The following is a 23,297-nucleotide window of genomic DNA, read 5'->3' on the forward strand; positions in this document are numbered from 1 at the left end:
TTTTCGGGTAAGACATCACCCTCAAAGGCCAAGATGAAGGCACCGGTGGCGACCTGATTATCCCTCGGACCCCGATGGACGCGCCGGACGAAGTGAACACCTCGTCGTTCGAGGTTGGCGCGTAATTCATCGTCGGACTGCAGAAGAAGATCCCGGTGGAATATAATACCCTGGACCATGTTCAGACTCTTATGCGGCGTGATGCTAACGGAAACATCCCCCAACTTGTCACAATTGAGCAACCTCCATGACTGGGCAGAGGATGCCGTTTTTATCAACACCGATCCAGACCGCATCTTGGACAAGCCCTCCACCTCACCGAACTTGTCCTCTAAATGCTCTACAAAGAACTGAGGCTTCACGGATAGAAAAGATTCCCCATCAGCTCTGGTACAGACAAGATATCTGGGCGAATACGTCTCACTGTCACGCAATGCCTGTCGTACCTCCCATGGTGTGGCGAGGGAGGGGAACGATTTGGGGTCATAAACGTTACCTTTAAAATGGGCTCTCGAACGCTTAGAGACTGCTGACGGCTGGCCGCCAGCGAGAGATGATGTACCACGCTTCATTGCGGGTCATCCGCCCTGATGCCACCTACTCCGACCAAGGGCCCTCCCCACGGGCGCCACCCAGCCACAGCAAAGGCCACCTGGCAGGATGGCCATTGCCGGGAGTCCCGATGCCCCAGGGCGATGGGCATCTACTCCTTGGCATACGTGGGGAGTTAACGGCGCAGGCATCAGTAGAGCGATCCCTGTGTTGTCAGGGGGCTACAACCAAGAGGGTACATGGCGGCCCCACCACAACGGACTGGCTACCGTGCTGGATCTTAGGTGCAAAAATGGCCAAGGGCGTCGTCGCAGTTAAAAGAAACACTGCAGAGTGCAGCGTGGTAATCGCCCAAGAGATCGAAAACGAGCGGGACACCATTGCAACGACGAGAAAGACGGCGAAAGGTCTAATTGCACGACGGATACAGTGCACCATGTAAGGCGCCCTTCCCCAATTGGCTCGCTCTTCGGAATAATTTAGAAAGATGGAGGTCAAACCCGAGAGGGGACCATCACATAAGGCCGAAACGTTTGAAACTCCTTTTAGTCGCCTCTTACGACAGGCAGGAATACCGCGGGCCTATTCTAACCCCCGAACCCGCAGGGGGGAATCGTCCATCTACACGGCGGAACCACTGGCCATCAGGGAGGCTATTTATTATGACACGCAGACTTTTCGGCTCGTATTGATTGTCACGGGCTCCCAAAGTGTGTAACAGAAACTGTTTGATAAACAGACTAACAGACATCTCTCTGAGACCATAGTAGACTCGCGGCCATTGGGCACTGACGTTCGCTTAGTCTGGAAAAATGTGCATCGAGGGATTCCCCGTAATGAAACTGTCAACCACCTCGCTAAGCATTGTGGAAGGACAGCTCCGCTTTCATACACCAACATTTTAACGTAATCCCTGAACAAAAAGGCAAGAGGTGTGAGATAGGTAAATCGCTCTAGCCGCGGGACGGGGATTCCTCTTCCAATCCGACGACGAGGGTACGTGTTGTTTAGCTGCTCTCGGACATTAACGCCAAATGGGCTGGTGCAATGTTGTGTTGCAACCACATCCCTTTGCCGACAATAACTGTGGCAGCACATCTCGCAGGAACACCAGCTAACGTAGACCAATCGAACAGGGAGGCAGCAAAGAGAAGACCCATTAGGTCATCTTGGACAATGCCCGCTCATACGTTGACAGAAAAACGTTGCTAGTGGTCACGGATGTGAGTGGAGAGAGCACTGTCCCCTCTCCAGCCATGGCTGTATAAAACACCATCACGTGTGAATTAGGCCTCATCCGTGAAGAATACAAACTGTAAGAAGTTCAGCACAACAGCACTATGGTGGATAATCCAGTGACAGAAGTGAATACGTGGGTCAAAATCCGTTGGTACCAGTGCCTGCACACGTAATTTCTGTTAGGGGTGTAATACCTGTCTAAAAAAAATGGTTCAAATGGTTCTGAGCACTATGGGACTTAACATCTATGGTCATCAGTCCCCTAGAACTTAGAACTACTTAAACCTAACTAACCTAAGGACATCACACAACACCCAGTCATCACGAGGCAGAGAAAATCCCTGACCCCGCTGAGAATCGAACCCGGGAACCCGGGCGCGGGAAGCGAGAACGCTACCGCACGACAACGAGCTGCGGACAATACCTGTTCCACCAGTACTCTGGAAGTGTGCATTTCACGGGCAAGTTGACGGGTGCTTATTACTGGGTGGTCGGCCACACGATCGAACGCCATCTCCTCAAAGTCTGGTGTTCGGACGTGTCTTTGGCGGGAATCTTGGATGGCTCTATGTGGTGTGACCCACCCCGTCTCTCGTAAGTTGGTATCCGTGAAGATAAACTTCTTCCTATTAGGGTGACGCCTGTTGGGGAAAGCGTTCTCTCTCACATTCACGCTGCTTCATGGGCACTACACATCCTGCCGCACCGTACATTAAATACGTGTCTGCCAATTCTCGTGCCCAGTAAAGTTCCATGTTTGACTGCGTGGCATGCACTGTACACTGTAACACATTTCACCGTGGGCGCCTCACGAGCTGTCTGATATCACGGACAACTGACACCAGTGATAGTGGTGGACGTGTGGCACAGGTCAATGCGCCGGTGCCATGCACGAGGTCGTCACATGACAAATGTGCTATTAGTTAAGTTGTGTACAGTATGTCTGTTTGGTAGTCAACAGTGAACGCTGTTTATCTCCTGCTGCCTTTTCCAGTGCAGATATCCAGGATCTTGGCGACAGTGCGGCAGAACTGCATGCGCCGCTGCAATACATGCATTGAGACTGGCCGTTGTCGGTTTGAACAATTACTATGAGCAACGTTGTTGTTAAGCGGTGTACGCTTTGTGAGTCACAACACCGTTTTCTATCTCAAAATGATAGATTGTGAGCCCACTATCTCCCGTTTGAATTTGACCCGAAAGGTTTGACAAACTCCGTATGTAAGTATTATTTGTTTGCGAACTGCTTAAAAGACGCCGGTATCCAGCTCTGACCTATACGTTGTGAGGATCTTGTCCTTCCATAGAACCAGCCCGTTTCGAAAAGTATAGCTTCCGTTTGTGTTTTTACTTTGCATTAAGAACTTCTCTTCGTTGGCGTTGTGGAGCTTTCAGTTATAATTTGCTTCTGGAACCAGCCCGGGTGGAACTGTGGGTCGTAATTTTGTGTGTTTTTTTAATTTATATAACGAACTTATCTTCGTAATGCACAGTCTTACCATTGTTATGTTATGAAAATTGCACTGATTTTAACTTCGCGCTGTTGTAACTTCTGCTGGCCGTACGGTGTTCGTCTTTTAGTGTTTTTATTTTACATTAAGAACTTACATATGTATCTTTAACTCTTTTTATTGTTATACTGTGGGAACAGCAATTATGTTAACATGGCACTTTATTAACTACTATTAGCTGTATGGCCTTTGATGCCTGAAGCCAGAGATCAATAAATAAATAAAAGAAAGGAAAAAGACGAAGAGCAGAAATGTTAGTATTTACGAGTGCAATCTTTATCTTATAAGAAACTGAACGAATGATTGTTTCTGTATTAAGTAAGTACGTTTAGAGTAGTTAGTTCTAATTGTACTTAACTTTGGATGAACAAAACGTAAGAGCAAAATCGTAAACCTCTTGATCAGCTGAATTTACTGTTGATCCCGAAAAGAAGCTTCCAGGTAATAACAAAACGCTGACGAGAGTTGAAAAGCCCGATTTTATAATGCTTATAAATGCCAGTACTCCTTATTCACCTATTTGTACTGCTTGTTTGTAGTTACTGTTGGTATTAATAAACGCTGTTGCTTTGCAGTGACACACTAACGTCCGGGGGAAAATCTTTATATCACAGATCCGGAACATGTTTTCTTCACTTTACGAATGTTATTTCTGCTTGCGTTATTCTGGTCTGATTCCAGTCCACGACAAGAATCTGTACTTGTAAACCAGGGATGGGCATACGGCCCGCTAATGGTTTTGTGCAGCCCGCTCAGATAGATTTTTTTTTTGGTAACAGTTTATACCTTTTATGTAATGAAACTTAACTAATGCGTGCAGTCATTTTAAAAGGTGCGGCCCTCCGCTAACCTCTGCTTTCACAAAGTGGCATCCGAGCCAGAGCTATTGTCCACCCTGCTGTAAACTGCCGGCCGAAGTGGCCGTGCGGTTAAAGGCGCTGCAGTCTGGAACCGCAAGACCGCTACGGTCGCAGGTTCGAATCCTGCCTCGGGCATGGATGTTTGTGATGTCCTTAGGTTAGTTAGGTTTAACTAGTTCTAAGTTCTAGGGGACTAATGACCTCATCAGTTGAGTCCCATAGTGCTCAGAGCCATTTTTTGAACCTGCTGTAAACTGTTCATTCTTGAGCGTTATACTATAACTTTTTTATCAGCTGTGTTAACGGTAACATATTTTTTTATGGGAGACTTAACACTAAATACAGATGTTTTTATATCGCGTGTTACAAGATAGAAAATTATTGATTATTCTGCAATTCTATAGGCAAAACATGGTAACAGATATGATTTATAGCTAGAAGCTGCAATGTCATTTCCCGTTTGCTACACATGCAGTTCCACCACGGTTTTCTGTGAAGCACATAATCCACTGTGATTATGCAGCGTATCACAGATCTAACTGCAGTTTTGTAATGATACTTATCGGTTTGTCAGTGACTGAAATGCCCAGCATTAACCGACAATCTTGATTGCATCCCGAAGCCAACTTAACAGTAAATACATAGAACTCCCTGACATTTTATTAGTTGAGCAAAATCTTCATATTAAAGGTATTCGTTTTAACGTGAAGGTGTTTTCCAAAACCGCGTTTTAAATTTAGAATAGCTACTTACAAGGGAACCTCCCCATCGCACCCCCCTCAGATTTAGTTATAAGTTGGCACAGTGGATAGGCCTTGAAAAACTGAACACACATCAATCGATAAAACAGGACGAAGTTGTGTGGAACTATGAAAAAATGAGCAAAATATATAAACTGAGTAGTCCATGTGCAAGATAAGCAATATCAAAGATAACAAAAACACAGGAGCGTCGTGGTCCCGTAGTTAGTGTGAGTAGCTGCGGAACGAGAGGTCCTTGGTTCAAGTCTTCCCTCGAGTGAAAAGTTTAATTTTTTATTTTCAGTTTATGTGACAAACTATTATGTTTTCATCAGTGTTTTGGGAGTGATTATCACATCCACAAGAAAACCTAAATCGGGCAAGGTAGAAGAATCTTTTTACCCATTCGCCAAGTGTACAAGTTGGGTGGGTCGACAACAAATTCCTGTCATGTGACACACATGCCGTCACCAGTGTCGTATACAATATATCAGACGTGTTTTTCTGTGGAGGAATCGGTTGACCTATGACCTTGCGATCAAATGTTTTCGGTTCTCATTGGAGAGGCACGTCCTTTCGTCTACTAATCGCACGGTTTTGCGGTGCGGTCGCAAAACACAGACACAAAACTTATTACAGTGAACAGTGAAGTCAATGAACGAACGGACAGATCATAACTTTGCGAAAATAAAGAAATAAAATTTTTCACTCGAGGGAAGACTTGAACCAAGGACTTCTTGTTCCGCAGCTACTCATGCTAACCACGGAACCACGACGCTCCTGAGGTCACATTCTCCTTGATGTTGCCTATGTTGCACATGGACTACTCTTTTTGTATATTTTGCTTATTTTTTCATAGTTCCACACAACTTCTTCCTGTTTTCTCGATTGATGTGTGTTCAGTTTTTCAAGGCCTATCCACTGTGCCAACTTATAACTAAATCTGAGGGGGGTGCGGTGGGGAGGTTCCCTTGTTAGTACACTAGCTCTTATGAAGGGACAGTTTTCGTCGACCGCACAACATTCTTATCATGTGTTAGTACCGCACGGAACGGACAAGTGATATAGTTAGTGTTTGTTAACGGTTTTCATTTATAGGCGGCAAACAGAATGATTTACACCTCACCATCATACCACTTGTAGGTGACATTGAAGGAAATGAATCAGTAAGCAATCACAGCCATCTGGGAATGGAAACATTGTCTGGGACCACTATTGACGAAATAAGTGTATTTATGAAACACGAAATTGGTGACATTAACTGGAAAATTTCATCCTTTCGGTGCAATTACGAAACGTCACAGTGGTCAACAGTATTACGTAAGATTTTGTGAAACACTGTTAAAATACTGCAATACTTCCTTAGAGCGTTTATTTGTGATTCTATCAACAGTTGCGGTATTTACCTTAGGAGACTAGTTTCAAACCTTATAGGTTCATTATCAAGCCCGGCCTACTGAGGCTGCACAGACAGTACCCGATCTTAACAATAAACATCAAACTGGCAACACATGCTTAATAAATGTTTGCAGAACGAATGCTACAATCCACACATGCCTCTTATCGAGCCTTTGTGTGTGCAGCCTCAGTAGGCCAGACATGTAAATGAACCTGTAAAATGGTTCAAATGGCTCTGAGCACTATGAGACTTAACATCTGAGGTTATCAGCCCCCTAAACCTAGAACTACTTAAACCTGACTAACCTAAGGACATCACACACAGCCATGTGCGAGGCAGGATTCGAACCTGCGACCGTAGCAGCAGCGCGGTTCCGGACTGAAGCGCCTAGAACCGCTCGGCCACAACGGCCGGCAACGAACCTGTAAAGTTCGAAGCTAGTCGCCTTACATAAATACTGCAACTGTTGACAGAAACATTAATAAACCCTTTAAGGAATTTAAAAATATTGCTGGTCCCCTATCAACAAAATGCTGAAAATGAAGGACCGCAACACTTCGTCTAAGTAAACTGCCACCGAAAGTTTTTTTTTTTTTAAACCAGGAGTGTGCAATTTTTATTGACCTCATTACTGATAGGTTCCGAGAAAAAGCTAATTTACAAATTAGAATCATTACCAGTTTGGTTCGTAATGCACAAGAAATGTAAACGCCAGGAGCGATGCACTAAAAACTGAAACCGGCACAGAACTTACAATTATTCGATCAGTAACTTTAGCGGTACGAAGCATCGGCAGTTGCAGTCAGATATAAAAGGGTACGATTTATACGGAGGCAGGCGGAAGCTGAATAGATGTGGCTTATTATAGTATACGAAAAATATACGAGCGATTCGGTCGATAGTGACCATTGTGTATTCTCCCAGTCTGAAGTGGCTGCCAGTCTGAAGTGGCTGCCAGTCTACCGGTGGAGGGCGACGGGTACTAGCGAAGTAGGTGGCCTCAGAACAGGTAGGCCTACTCCACTTACCCGGGTGCGTCTTGGTGAACTGCGCCGAAATCGTGGGCAGCGTCAAAAGCCAGCCAGGATCCATGAGGGGTGAGTGACGCCGGCTCGGAATAGTCAGGAGAGTGACGCCGTCGCACGACTTGTCTGTCCCATCAAAACGGTCCGGAAATAGCAGCGACGACGACGGCCGAGAGGAGCACTAAAATTACATGGCCACACCTAACCGGCGGCCCGCGCCCGCTGCGCTGCCGCCGCAGCCGCAGCCTCCGCCGGCAGCACCGCCGCCACCGCGCAAAATCGAAGCGGCCGGGGATGCAGCCAGAGGGCGCTATAAACACCACCACGTGCGCAGGGTTAACGACCTCGTTTTACGGACCGAGACTCGAACCGGCGCCGAGGATAACGATCAGCGCGCCGTGGCCGCCGCGTCTCCGCGGGAAGTCGGTCAGCGCGCCACCGTAATGATCTGGGCCGGCAGTGCGCCGTCGCGCGTTCCTGACCCCACGCACGACTCGCGACGCGCGACGCGCGCGCCCTTTGCTACGAGCGAGCCCGCCTTCAAAGAGAGCGCCCACAGGCGGACAGTTCGCGCGCTCTCGCAACTCGACGCCGGGACGTAGCTTCTCGTCGCAACGCGAATACGAGTAACTGAATTCGAATCTACACACGCTATTTTAACGTTCTGTATCTCGACCGGTTTTACACGTCAACGCTATAGGATAATTTTGTCGTTCGTCTAACCCCTTTTTCTCGGGAACGGGTAGAGGTATCGAGTTCAAATTTGTGTCACATAGGGTACAGCGATACTATTCCACTCGTTTCAACTGTAAGCCCTATAAAATATGACACGAAACTTTAAAAAAAACTGTCAATGTGATACACTTACGGTACGTTAATTGTGAATGCATTTGAGTATATAAAATGTCGAAATTCGTTTACATGAACGAAGTATTAACCTGTTGACTTACTAGTATTTTTCTCCATAATCGACCCTATACTTATTATTTAAATTTACCAAAGTTGGCATATTTTGTGTTACACACTTTTATCAACATTACGTAATTTTTCTGACACGAATGCTTTATAAATCTATCGCACTATTTTTGAAGTGATGACGAATGAAGGTAATACTGTCTTAAAAGTTTTTATTGCTGTACTGTATCCGAAAAAATACAGACATGTGCAACGCCAGTTTTCTTCTTCCTTATTTTACACACTACGTAATTTATGTAGGACATTTTCTTGATGGAACTGGGGGGAGGGGGGGGGGGGGCTAAACCCAACAGAACCTCAAAAGGATTGCTTGTAACTCGAAAAATTTCGAAAGAAATCTAGTTTGTTATCCAAAATATCTCTATTTCTCAGTTCACCAATGGTATGTAACATGTCATGCCACCTATTAACGGAGAAGAAGAAACACTAAGAAGAAGCTACAGCTGCTCGGCCTGTCTCACAGCCGGCAATGTGGCGAAGGGCTTGAAACTTGCGGCCGGTCGTGAGCCGTCTGTACAAGCCAATGGATTAAACAAACATCTGAAGAAGGCAGAAATGATAATTTATAAAAATGGTGGGGCTGTTCGCTGAGCCAAGAGGCCATTCCATCCAATGTATTTCAGTGTCAAAATCACAAGCATTTACCACTAGTAAACATGACGCGTCCTTTTGCAGCCACACACGCTTCGTGAAGCTATGTAGCACATTGCTGACACTTGATTGAGAGGAGCTGCCTGTAACACTTGCTACTGCTTCTTTCATATCTTCCTCGGATCATGAAGCACTTGGATTTTTCCTTTTGTGAGTACAGACCGTTTCAAAAGACCAGGAAAACGCGTTCTGTAGAATTTCGCAGTGAAACTGTTAAACTAATAATCTGACTGAGCCCCAAGTGTACGGTGAGAAATAGCGCCATGTGCAGACGTTTCGAAAGACTCGGCAGATCAGACCTTTGTGGAAAAAGCCAGCAATAATTGTTTGTACACGCGCTGCACAACCTCTGTTCTTATACAAGTAACAATAAGAGTTTAAAATCTCACGTCATTGCGCACGGTACACCTTAATTCGTTAGGTTGTATTCCTTAACTATGGCAATAATCTATCACAATTCGCTTATCTCTAGTGTTTGTTCTCCTGTCCTGTTAATAATGTAACAGGAAACACCCTTACTACAACGACATGCGGCGATGCAGAGAAACTGGCTCGCACTGAAGGCAAACCGATCTCGACTCTGTGAGGAACTAGCGCTCTGTTGCAACATACTTATTCCAGGCGGATTAGCCCCGAGAATGGAATATGTATCCTACTACGGTCTACGGTCCCTTGGCGGTGTAAATAATTTAAGCTTCTTAGTCAATGCGATCGGAAGATATGACCACATCTGTCACACATTTTGATAATCAGAAACTCATCAAAATCTACAGATAAACAATCAATATACATGTTCGGCCTGGTGGTTTGGCTTTGAAGCGCGTGTCTGGAAGCCGAGATGTCTTAGGATCGAATCTCAGACGGACCACAAATTTTGAGTCCTCGCGAACAATTTTATAGGCAGGGCATCCACAGCTAAAACAATTATACATAATGAAAGGAACACTCAAACAAGTTAAAACTTATTGATGCGCTGAAATGCTGGTACAGTTGATTGAGAGTCCAATTTGCCGCGTTAACTCTTTTACGTACTCTCTCAGAGACTGGTAGAGTTTCGTGCCATGCATGTACATCCTCAGGTATATTTCAGGTCTAATGTCCCATTTTATCTAAACGATTTAAGATCTAATGTCTCACTTTATCTAAACGGCTTAATTCATGTTCCAAGGTGGAATGAGGAGGACTAACTGCTGCAGCCACCAACGCTATTTAAAATTCATAAAGCCAGTTTGAATACCGTCGGTAGTTCCATCAGTTAGTGCTCCTCGTGGCACTTTAGAATACGCATTAAGCCATTTAGATAAAATGGGACATTAGACCTTAAATACACTTGAGGATGTACGTGAATAGTACGAAACCGGTTGGGCCAGTCTCTGAGCTACTACGAAAGAACAGCTAACGAGGCACACTGGACTCTCAATCAATTGTATCAGCATTTCAGCGACTCAGTATATTTTAATTTGTTTAAGCGTTCCTTTCAGCATGCATCTTTCAGTCTTCTTTTTAACCTAGCCTTCATTTCTCGACGATATGAGGAGTCGCCAGAAACAACATGTGGTTCGGGATTCCACATCAAACTATACGTCCTTTTTCCCCAGTTGGAAAATTGCGACCGCGGTAGGCTAGGGTCACGCACGTCGACGAGGTGGAAGACGCGCTCTAGGCCATTGTGCCACATCAAATTGTTCTTACCTTTGTACGGAACCCTCACAGCGAGAAACCCTCTCGCATTTGTCCGGTTTTTCTTTATCTGTCGTACTATTGTACAGTTTCAGTCTTGTACCATTCTCGAGTATCCTGATAAACGAAATCAACAGAATGAAATGAAATGATCGTATGGCATCGCTGTCCAGGATGCCCCATCCGGTGAAGTTCGGCCGCCGAATGCGAGTTTTATTGCAGTCGACGCAACATTGGGCGACTCGTGTGCCGGTGATGAGGATGAAATGAAGATGAGGACAACACAACACCCAGTCCACAAGAGGAGAAAATCTCCAACGCTGCCGGGAATCGAACCCGGGCCCACTGCATGGGAGGCGAGCACTTTACCATCCAGCTAAGCAGGCGGACGAAATCAACAGAAATTCGGTGTAAGAATTACGGGGCCGCAAATGTCGGGAAATACCCCAAAGGTGGATGACAATTGTTGAACATGTGATGTCTCCAGGTGACTTACCTCGCCGCACGTTCCTACGAGCGCGACTTAAGCACATAGTGCTTTGGATTCGAGTCTTACATGTGGCAGGCAGTATTTTTTTGCAGTGCATCAGACGCTATGTATTTACACTGAGGTAAGATTTACTATTTACCGATCTCGCGGTCTCCACTTTTTTATTGCGAAGTACAGTACACCCAAAACCTTTGGTATCGCGTCGTAAGTAACTAAGTATACACTTCCAACCTCTGTAGCTACCTGTACGTGACCTAGGCTTTTTTTACTGAATAAAGTCAGTAAACAAAACATGAAGGAACAAACGGAAAGAAACACAAAATAAGAACAGGTTTTGCTCGGCTACACCGAGGACAATCATTTTGTAACATATATCACGTTCACAAAAAAGAAGCCTAGGGGAGCGATGCGCAGCCCTGCCCCCTATCGGCGAGGGTAGCACCGACAAGCCCAACCGCTGCACGTATGACGATGTACGTCAGCTGGTGACGTCACACGTTCAACATTTGTCATCCACTTTATAGGTATTTTCCGACATTTGCAGCCTCATGTGTCATATAAAATCACTTGTCTCAGCGTCATCTACCTCATTTCGGGACTTTTTAAACGTTAATAAGAATTAAACCGAGCGAGGTGGCGCAGTCGTTAGCATAGTGGACTCGCATTCGGGAGGACGACGGTTCAAACTCACGTCCGACCATCCTGATTTAGGTTTTCCGTGATTTTCCTAAATCGTTTCAGGCAAATGTCGGGATGGTTCCTTTGAAAGGGCACTACCAATTTCCTTCCCCATTCTTCCCTAATCCGAGCTTGTGCTCCGTCTCTAATGACCCCATTGCAGACGGACGTTAAACGCTAATCTCCTCCTCCTGCATGACTACAAGAACCGTCCGTGCCACGGCTGCATTTAGTGATATTTTCGGAGTATTTTGGGATAAATGCCTCTTGGTCTCTGGTGGATCGTTACGATTACTGAATGCTTCAAAGCCTTGACATTATTACCGGCATCATTAATAAATACTCACGTTTTTGTTTACTTTTCTGGAATTTGTGTATAAATTGCCGTAATTCTAGGTTATTTATGACCCTGTTATATCAGCAGCAACGAACTATATACAAAGTGCTCCCCAATTCCCAAATGTAACGAAGCTTAATGTCCATTCCATAAAAGTAACAGTGTGTTCATTAGATTTTATTGCGGGAACAAATCTCCACCACTTCGTGATTATTATTTCCCCTTATGTCATTCTGCTCGAACCCCGTCCGTGCCTGGACTCTGTACTGTAGACAAATTCGTTAGCATAGACTTTCAAAAGTGATGTATTTGTCTGAAAGTTCGTATAAAGCATTTTTGAGTTTCGTGCTAGACCTTTTTTTTTAAAATAATTATCTTAATGGTAGGAAATCTTTTTTAAGATAGGGTATAGTTTAATGAGGGGCCGAAAACGAAAGTGACATCTGCGTCAGACGAATTACCTTAGAGATGATTTTACATCGATTGAAGTCTGCTAAATATTCTGCTGTTAATTCGTTTTCTTACCCCTATTTTATCTTTGAATCTGTAGTACAATGAAAATATCTGTACAATAGTGCAGATATCGACGGTATGTGTTGGGCGTCTTGTTTGGAAACAAACTTGTTCGTTTCACTAGCAGCATTACCCGACCACAATGTTATTGTACTTGGCCTCCCGTGCCCGTTGTCGATAACACGTGGGCACTTTACAGCAATGAAGTATAGCGGCTACTAAGAAAAACATAACGCATTGTGAATGATTGCAAGACAGCTGTGCTAATACCAACAGATGGTTCAGCGTGTCCTCGTGAAATAATCACGATAAGCCGCCTGAAGAACCGTCTCCTCCCAGGTGCAATGATATTGTGGTCGACTAATATTTACTGTCGACAACTGTCATGCCCACTTTTTACTCTTCGCCATTTTGCTTGCCTTCGGTACGACTTGGTTCCGTTTCGGATCCGTTTTTCCGGTAGTGCTAGTTCTACGTTAACAGTAATACGCAACAGTGTCAACAGGTTCATTTGATGAAGCGTCGGCCGATGTGAATATCTCGAGTTCACTAACGGCAGTGGGAAAGTACGATAGTGCAGTGCCTGTGTTATTGTGAATTAAAAACTCCTCCCGCACAGGCCATGAAGGCCCAAAGGTTCAGACTGGCCGCCGTGTCATCCTCAACCCCACAATCGTCACTGGATGCGAATATGGAGGGGCATGTGGTCAGCACACCGCTCTCCCGGCCATAGGTCAGTTTCCGAGACAGGAGCCGCTACTTCTCAATCGAGTAGCTCCTCAGTTTGCCTCACAATGGCTGAATGCACCCCTCTTGCCAACAGCGCGCTCGGCAGACCGGATGGTCACCCATCCAAGTGCTAGCCCAGCCCTACATTGCTTAACTTCGGTGATCTGACGGGAACCGGTGTTACCACTGTGGCAAGGCCGTTGGTTGTATTATTGTGAATTACGATGCAAAATTCCTTTGAACATGCATGCATGTCAAATGGTGTAAGTATAATACCTGACCTGTACGGGAATTTACATAATGGATGTACGAGTACAGGATGTAGACGGATGGTTGACGACTTGTCTGGCTGTGTGTCGTGCTCGGATAGCCAAATGGTAAGAAGACCGCTCGCGATAAGCGGAATATTCGAGTTGGAGTCCCGGGCCGGCACGAATTTTCACTGTTGTCATTCCATTATACAGCTGATGACTGTCTATATTTGCAATTGCGAATACATTCAATGCCGTGGAAAAGCGATTTTACTGTTCCGGCGGCGACAGAAACTACATTACGGTACCTTTGCAGCGTCAGATAGGCGCCTGCGACAAAGAGTTTTATGTTGTGCGTTTTGGTGATGCAGATTACAGGCTTCTTCACTCTTGTGACGGAATTCTTATAGAGAGAAGGGTAATTCAGGTAACAGACGGAATAGACTCTTATTCTGAAAGAATGAGAAAATTTCCCTGACACACTCCTAAATTTTGTCAGTGGATTCCGGACTCGCCCTGTAGATGATATATTGTATATTTGCAGCCAAGTAAAGAGCAAACATTTGTCACATGAATAACCGAGTTTTGTCCACTGTAGACTAAGGGATTGGGTGACTGTACTGGAATGTAGGTTGTACTGAAATCACCAAAAATGGTTCAAATGGCTCTGAGCACTAGGGACTTAACAACTGAGGTCATCAGTCCCCTATAACTTAGAACTACTTAAACCTAACTAACCTAAGGACATCACACACATCCATGCCCGAGACAGGACTCGAACCTGCGACCGTAACGGTCGCGCGATTCCTGACTGAAGCGCCGAGAATCGCTCAGCCACTTCGGCCAGCCAAATCACTACAAGCAACAAAATTTGTTTAAATTGTGAGAATGTTTGGGCACTTTCCCTTCAGATTTTGATAATTTATATTCTGCATGAAAGTTTCATTTGAATAATGCACAATTTGATTACTGTACACACTCGTTTGTCTTGGTAAGCTGCTAGACTCAGTTATAGATGGCGCAGTTAAACAAAATGGCTCTGAGCACTATGGGACTCAACTGCTGAGGTCATTAGTCCCCTAGAACTTTCAACTAGTTAAACCTAACTAACCTAAGGACATCACAAACATCCATGCCCGGGGCAGGATTCGAACCTGCGACCGTAGCGGTCTTGCGGTTCCAGACTGCAGCGCCTTTAACCGCACGGCCACTTCGACCGGCACAGTTAAACACAAGCTCCACATCTCTGTAAAAGTGCAGGAGCTATATTATACTAGAGTGACGGAGTGTTTTATAATTTTATAAATGAGCAGTACAACGTATTACTTCGTAAGTGTTGCATTATAGCCTACAACGCTGTTCGACCAATAAATTTTACCTCAGAAGGAACAAAAATTGGTGCCAATTGTTCGTCACTACAGTATGATGAATAGTAGGAATAGTAGGAATTCTTACACTAATGTGATTTATACAGATCGTCAGTTGGCCACTTTTATTCGAAACTAGTAGCTAACCACGCTGATTAACACTATTTTAGAGCCCAAGTGTACATCATACACCTGAAACATTCTCATAGGAGTTAAACTACAAAAAGACACACTGAAACCAGTTATGGCTTTAAGAAATAAAGTTAACACAACACAAAGACTAGATGCTACTACTTCAATACAGTTTGTCGTCCATACGGGTTTCGTTTCGTTTGTTTTCGTATCCTTTTATGTGGCTTATAATATATGACTAGAACTAATGCAGACAATACATATGAAGAAAATTATCCTCTCTTTGACATTATATTCTGCTTTTATGCTGCAAACAACCTTTGGTGAACACGTTTCGTGATTTGTTAGATCATCATCATTTTACTTGCGATGGCCTGGAATCGTTTCTTACATTTGTATTGCACTGAAACAGGCTAAACGTGTTACGGGTCATTGAGGATGCTTAGAACATAATTAAAGAATCATGAGGATAATATTCAAGTGTTTGAATTAGCCACAAAGACTGATTTCATAAAAAAGAAACTTCCCTATAGATTTTAGCATGTGCGGTACGGACAGTAAAAATACGAAATGATGTTAGGTATTCTGTTAAAATAAAGAGTCATTCTCTTCCCCTTCAGGACGATGGTAATTCTTCATTTACACACCGGCTACCGAATGTTTCATGGATGGAGAATGAAATCTGCCGTGCCCTTTCAAAGGAACCATCCCCGCATTTGTTTGAATAGATTTAGTGTAATCACGGGAAACCAAAATTAACATGTAATCGGACAGGGATCTGAACCACCGTCCTCCCGAATGCGAGTCCAGTGTCTAACCACTGCGATGAAAGTGGAAAGAGAGGAGAGCTTGATGGGATCGATTCATTATGTGGGCCGCTGGAAAGCTGTTCTCGTTGGAATTATTATTAATCTAGGAAATTAAAGTTTCGTTTAAGAACATTAGGGGTTGTAAACGCAATGTTGTAAAACTAATACATACAGCCGCTAGCAAGTAAACTTACGGATGGCTGATAAAACAAGCAAATTAGGCAGGATTGGGGCCTTCTACTGTTTCTCTAAATAAATGTTGTCCTGTTCTGCGGTTAGAATAGTGTGAGAATATTGTTGCTTTGTTATAAAGTTTGATGATTACAGAGATTTTTTCATTTACGCAAAGAAGAAAATTTCTTGGTGGTCGTAAGATGTTACTGCTATAGACAAACTTGAATCGATCTGACAGCTGCAAGCATAATCACTTTTGCTGCCAGAAACTAACGTTATATATATACAAGTTAGCTGTAACGATAGATCGACACTGTCTGTAAATGATACAAAGAAACACGACATTCTCGTACTTCTCTTACTATTCTGCACGAAATTTCAAGCAGTAATTTGTACCTCCGACCACGTTAAAAAAAACGCAGGACCTACCACGTGAAGAAACTGCGAGCCCCTAACACTTTCCATTTGGAATTATAACATGGCACTCTGTATGCCTCTACTCGTTCATTATTTATTCTTACCACAACGTCACATAACTTACGTGGAAGATATAATAAAGCTCGAAGGGTGGATATAATGTGTCTGATAATACAGATTCTTGGAATTTTACGAGTTACTTCCCGCGCGATGAAGGATGGAGACTGCACCTCTTTCTCTAGCCTTTGTTGAAAGTCCACGCAAACACAATAATCGCGCATTAAAACCTAGTTATAATGTGAGTTTCTTCTCTGAAAACCTGAATAGCTCAACAGTAATCCATAACGATCTATGCGATCGTGCATTATTTAGCAACGTCACTGCAAATAAAATCGCCCACAAACTTCTGCTCATTGGGAGTGCAGCGAGAAACGACTAAAGGTTGTTGATAAGATAGAACGTGACACACAAAATGACAGCATCAGCCATCCTATCACAACTGAAGAAATCGCGGAACCCGAGGTCTGAAAGATAGCAAAGCTGTTGGGATAGACAACGCACGTGTAGAACTGCTAAAAGGGCTTGGTGAAAGAGACATCGACTGGCTGCGCCAAACGTCCAACAATTGCCTAGAAACGTTTAACACTCCGAAGCTCTCCAGACAAGCTTAAATAACCCTTATAATAAAGCCCGGAAACTCACCAGATGATTCGAAAAATTTTCAGCCAATATTTTTGCTCTGCCCTTTATTGAAGCTGCTCTAGTGAGCCAGCCCACTCAACTCACCGAAGATAAGCCCATTAGAGAGTAAGCCGGTTTCCGACCTGGGCGATCTTGCGTAGAGCGTTTTGAATCTTACGCAGCATACTGAGGAAGGCTTCGAGAAAGGTCTCGTCATCGGTGCTGCCTTTGTTGATCTGAGTGCGGTGTATGACACAATAACCCCCAAAAGCATAAAACTCTACTACAAAGAAAAAAAAACAATTTTCAGTTTTTTTAATCAATACAGGGAGTGGTAGTTTGTTTAACGTCGAAGATGTCTGTCAGTATCTTTCCAAGAATTCTTTTTTTACACAAGATAGCTTTAGCACTTTATTTGCATGTCATAATGGTTATTGCTTACGCATATTAAATGCTTTAAATGCTTCTTGATTATCTGTAAGTATCATTCGAATAATTCGTGCTTCCCTTGTTGTGTTAAGTATCTGGGAAGGGTTAGGGAATACTGTGTGTCGCCAACCATATTGCGACAAGAAACGGTTGTGACTGCATAACGTTAATGCCATCGATCGTTAATATTTTCAACAACACAACTTGCGAGAGCCTGAGAAGAAACATGTGGAATACAAGTTGTGAATAATCTTTTCTGGGTGGGAGGACGTGCGGCAGTACAAATTAAATACACCTTCAATATTACGAGAATTTCGTAGTAGTCTCCGCCAGTCGTAAAATTTATTTTCGCCATCGTCACAAAATTGCTGAACGATTGGCGTTACTTTCATGATGTTGGCTCATAAGGGACGAATACACTTCTCAAAATATTAACTGATATGTGTACACCGGAATGAATTCTAGTTCTTGGTTTGAAAGCGACGAGAGGCGCGAGAGTTACCTAACTGTGGATTTACCACCTTATATTTGCGCAGTTAGAAAACGTAAGATGCAGATAAAATGAGACTAAATCCCGCTTACTCTTTCAGATAACAGCATATCCGTGTCATGCATCAAATTTGCAATTAACAATTTTTTAGCTACTTTCACTAACACGCGATACGCGCAATTGTTTGCGTTTACATAAAATTTCTAACGAAAGTCTTACCACCATTACCCACATCTACGACCTGAAACCTGCTTGGATTGCAGCCTACAACATTCTGATAGCACAAAACTGTGGCTGGACTGAAGTGTCGGTGCGACTGCTCCAGTTGCCAAGCTGCGTTTGTTATTGTTTGATCAGCATTGTGGTTAATGTCAGTTTTTCCCTCAAAGCTGTATTTCCGGTTGAATTGAGGTCGCTAAAGGAGGGGCAAAACGTTCGGATTTAGTGAGAGTAAACAGTATTCGGCGAAGAGTATTTCAGCAACGTTTACACATGTTTGTTGTGTAGTATATGACGGATCAGATGTAAAGTAATTTGAAAGTAAGGACTGCATTCACACAGGTGAGCGTTGGGAAACACATGATAAGTACTGAAGTTTTCAGGCAAGTGTATCCGGTGCTCTCCCAGCCAAGAATATGAGCAGCCAGACTTCACAACGCCACTCACTTCAATGGTATATTAATTTATTGGGGAATTCTAACTGTAACGGCAAACAAACCTGCTTTGATGTAACCAAGACTGCCCCTAATGCGCGTTCGAGCGATTAGAAAGTAAATAACTATCACCAACAGAATCTCAGATGCGTAAAAATAACGAATGTGAAATAAAGAAAATGTTTTCCTGTACCGTTACCATAACGTGGCTACAACTGCGAACTTTTACATCATGCGGTTCGATAACAAGGATTGACGAACGCCAAAAAATCGAGGCTCATATATTTAAAATGTTACTCATAATAGATTTTCGATTACGTTGATGCACGACAACTTACAGATGTTAAGCCGACTCTACATTCTTAAGCTATTATAGCAATATTCCATGTTCGTATGTTTTGCGTGAAACTGCATTACGAAACAGGATGTCCAGAAAGAGCTAACCATCACTCCCAAAAATATGGCATTTTTGGAAACGGCGTAAGTTTTACATTTTGCTAGTGTTTGGCGAGTGCATCGCATATCACGTGTTTCTTTGACATGTCTTGTAATATTACTAACTGCGTACCAAAGCACAGTTTGTAAATGTGCAATATGTGGCGAGTTCTTCCACGTTTCGCAATACAAGAACAGTAGTTGCCGAAGAGTTAGTAATATATAAAAAAATTCCTACTTTTAAAGAAAATTTGAATTGTATTCTCAAACTAAAACGCGCCAAGTGCGAATAGCAGGATTAGTTACAGCAATATATCCCTTTGAAATCGAACATTGTAGTCCAAAGACGTCTCTAATCGGATTTTATGCGAGCACAATAATTTAAAGCGACGCCAAGCACGAGTCATATAAAAAGATGTAAATAAGCGGGAAAGCAATCTCAAGTGGCATGCTGGTTATTATGTATGTCGGAAGACTCAAAAGAAAACTAATAAAATGCTTTGCCAAGACGCATAGCGAAGTTTTACAGGTGCTGTGACGAATTAACAGATTCTCGTTACAGAGAGGCAGCGAACACAATTTTATTCACATTGGCTGAAGGTGTCTGCTTCGAATCGTGACAAAGAAAATAAGAACTTAAAAAAATTTACATAGCAATCTGTTAAGTTTCCTCATACGAATGACTCGTTTTGTCGTAATTATTTGCGGGCCTAGGTCCATCTTAACACAAGAGAATATAACTTTGTATCAATATTAGTCGCTCTGCCTATTCCATTGGCGTACGGGGCGACGGAAGAGTGAGTTTTTTGAATGACAATTGTCGCACTGACTATAGCAGATTGGATTAGCACATTTAAAAAAAAATACGATAATCCAAAAAAAATTATTTGCGTTGCGCGCCCCGTTGCAACTAAAATATGAGGAAAATGAGTTGCGTGCCTATTAAAGCATCCAAGTCTCCCTCGTATTTCATATTTCGTGTGGGTAAGTTTCACAGCACAGGAAAAAGTACGTGAGAGATGGATGAGAAATTTACGGTCCTATCTGACGACGGACTTCAGCTCGTAATTATTTACTGCTTAATCGAACGTTCATTTCACGAAATTTGAATCGGATGTACAATTTCGTTCCGCTTCTTCGATAGAGAAAGGAAGTGCGGCTTTTGTCGGAGCCGGTGGTCGACGGCGGTGGCGGGAAGACAGCGACCCGACGGCAACGGCCAGCGGGCAGCGGCGCGCAGGTCACGCCGGCGCAGCGGGTGCGCGCGGGACACCTTCCTACCCTCCAGACACCGCCGTCGGAAGGGGCGCGCAGGCAGCGGGTAGCGTGCCGCCAGAAGCCGGAGGACTCACCTGGGGAATGGAAGGCGGCGTCCATGGCGGTAGCACGAGTCCGCTACTACCTCGTCTCATGTTCGTGCATGACTGGTGTTCTTTGGCGGTGGCGGAGCGCGCCGGTCGCCGGCCAGCGGGCGGCCACACCCACCGTGCGCGCGCAGCCGCCGGCCGCGCAGACGGGAGGCGCGTGGTGCGGCGCCGGGTCCGCCGCTGCCGCTGCCGCTGCCGCTGCTCCTCCGCGGCCGCCGGCCTCCTATATCGACACGCTCGCCACCCGCCACACAGATCCTACCGGGATCCCACAGGATAGCCAATGCTCCGAACGGCTCCCCCGATCGATAAGCTGACCCCCTAATGCGAGGGCAATGGAGGCGCTCCCGCGGGAATCGTCCATCTCCTGCGCCTCTGCTCTGGAGCCGAGGTACGGGACACTTCCGGAGTCAGAGTGGACAGCTAATACGAGGGCGAATTCTCAATATCTCGGCCCGCAGCTCACAAACGCGTTTTAATAAGTAGTCACCTTTTTGGTCAACATCTCAGAGTTCTTTTTTTCCCCACAGTGACGAAAGACGTAATGAGTAGCATCCCTAACAATATCAGTAGCAATCCTTCGTAACTTAGTATACAGACAAGATGTAGTACGTAGAACTTATACCGAGGAGACAAAAATTGTGGGATATTGTGTCGGACCACCTCCTACCCAGCAACTCGACATCGCGTGGACTGCAACGAGTCAAAGTCCTCTGCAGAAATATAGATTCGTGCTGCCTCTATAGCCGTCCGTAACTGCGCGAGTCTTTCCGGTGCAGGATATTGTGCACAAACTGATTCGTGTCGGGCTATCTGGGTGGCAAAATCATTCGCTCGAACTCTCCAGAATGTTCGAGCCAATGGCGAGCAATTGAGGCCCGGTGACGTGGATCGTTTGTCATCCATAAAAATACCGTCGTCGTTTGAGAACGCGAGGTCCACGAATGGCTGCAAATGGTCAATAATCGGTTCAGTTGAACGGCTTCGTGCGGTCTGCACCACACTCGAACCCTACCGTCAGCTCTTATCAACTGACTGGAAAAAGGAGAAGGTCACTCCTTTGTATAAAAGGATAAAGAAAGGACCCCGAAAATTACAGACCAATATCCCTAACTTCGGTTTGCTGCAGAATCTTTGAATACCGGGTGATCAAAAAGTCAGTATAAATTTGAAAACTGAATAAATCACGGAATAATGTAGATAGAGAGGTACAAATTGACACACATGCTTGGAATGACATGGAGTTTTATTAGAACCAAAAAAATACAAACGTTGAAAAAATGTTCGACAGATGGCGCTTCATTTGGTCAGAATAGCAATAATTAGCATAACAAAGTAAGACAAAGCAAAGATGATGTTTTTTTCAGGAAATGCTCAATATGTCCACCATCATCCCTCAACAATAGCTGTAGTCGAGGAATAATGTTGTGAACAGCACTGTAAAGCAAGTCCGGAGTTATGGTGAGGCATTGGCGTCGGATGTTGTCTTTCAGCATCTCAAGAGATGTCGGTCGATCACGATACACTTGCGATTTCAGGTAACCCCAAAGCCAATAATCGCACGGACAGAGATCTGGGGACCTGGGAGGCCATGCATGACGAAAGTGGCGGCTGAGCACACGATCACCACCAAACGACGCGCGCAAGAGATCTTTCACGCGTCTAGCAATATGGGGTGTTGTTTTTTTTGGTTCTAATAAAACCCCATGTCACTACAAGCATGTGTGTCAATTTTTACCTCTCTATCTACATTATTCCGTGGTTTATTAAGTTTTCAAATTTATACTGACTTTTTGATCACCCGGTATGTTCCCAGTTCGAATATAATAAACTTCCTAGAAACTGAGAAGCTTATGTTCACGAATCAGCACGGTTTTAGAAAGCATCTTTCGTGCGAAACTCAGCCTGCTCTTTTCTCACACGATGTACTGCAAACTATGGATGAAGGGCAACAGGCTAATTATTTCTAGATTTCAGGAAAGCATTTGACACAGCGCTCCACTGCAGGCTGTTAAGCGTATGGAGTAAGTTCACAGATATGTGAGTGGCTCGAAGACTTCTTAAATAATAGGGCCCAGTATGTTGTCCTCGACGGCGAGTGCTCATCACAGACAAGGGTATCGTCAGAAGTGTCCCAGTGAAGTGTGATAGGACCACTGTTGTTCTCTATATACGTAAACGATTTGGTGGACAGTTTGGACAGCAATCTGCGGTTATTTGCTGATGCTGTGGTACACGGTAAGGGGCCGAAGTTGAATGACTGTAGGAAGACACAAGGCGACTTAGATAAAATTTATAGCTGGTGTGATGACTGATGAAAAACTGTAAGGTAATGCAGATGTGTAGGTAGATCAAACTTGTAATGTCCGGATGCAGTATTAGTATTGTCCTGCTTGACACAGTCAAGTCCTTTAAATATCTGGGCCCGTAAAGCAAAGCAGTCATTAGCCCAAACATCGTTATGATCACTACACTGCATGGTTCCGTGGTTGTTCGTCTCGAACCTCCGAAGTGACTCAACCAAGTCATGAGGGATCCTGCAATTTAGTGCCGACCCCAGACCAATGCCAAGGTTATCTTTTCCTTTGCACTCACAAGGAACTGTGGGCCCCGTCTGTTACGTTTACTGCCAAAAAACAGTCTAAGAATAATTGAGAATTGAAGTCTGGGCCTTTCGATTGACAGCAGACACGAATACGGTCAGTCACTTATC

At 44.3% G+C, this 23,297-nt stretch overlaps 1 protein-coding gene and 1 pseudogene across 5 annotated transcripts in view; both read right to left on the bottom strand.

Moving 5' to 3' along the window:
- Positions 1 to 20,634, bottom strand: part of LOC126471447 (muscle calcium channel subunit alpha-1-like) — an 876,499-nt gene extending 855,865 nt beyond the window's left edge. For 4 of the 5 annotated variants that reach the window (XM_050099633.1, XM_050099629.1, XM_050099632.1 and 1 more), the window contains exon 1: positions 20,570 to 20,634. In XM_050099633.1, coding sequence (XP_049955590.1) covers positions 20,570 to 20,594 — 25 coding nt within the window. In that variant the 5' untranslated portion in view covers positions 20,595 to 20,634. The remainder of the gene's footprint in view (positions 1 to 20,569) is intronic. The other variant, XM_050099631.1, reaches the window with a different exon arrangement.
- On the bottom strand, positions 13,465 to 13,584 carry LOC126472009 (5S ribosomal RNA; annotated as a pseudogene).
- Positions 20,635 to 23,297: the final 2,663 nt, after the last annotated feature.

Source organism: Schistocerca serialis, chromosome 3, assembly GCF_023864345.2.
Source record: "Schistocerca serialis cubense isolate TAMUIC-IGC-003099 chromosome 3, iqSchSeri2.2, whole genome shotgun sequence".
NCBI classification, from domain to species: Eukaryota; Metazoa; Arthropoda; class Insecta; order Orthoptera; family Acrididae; genus Schistocerca; species Schistocerca serialis.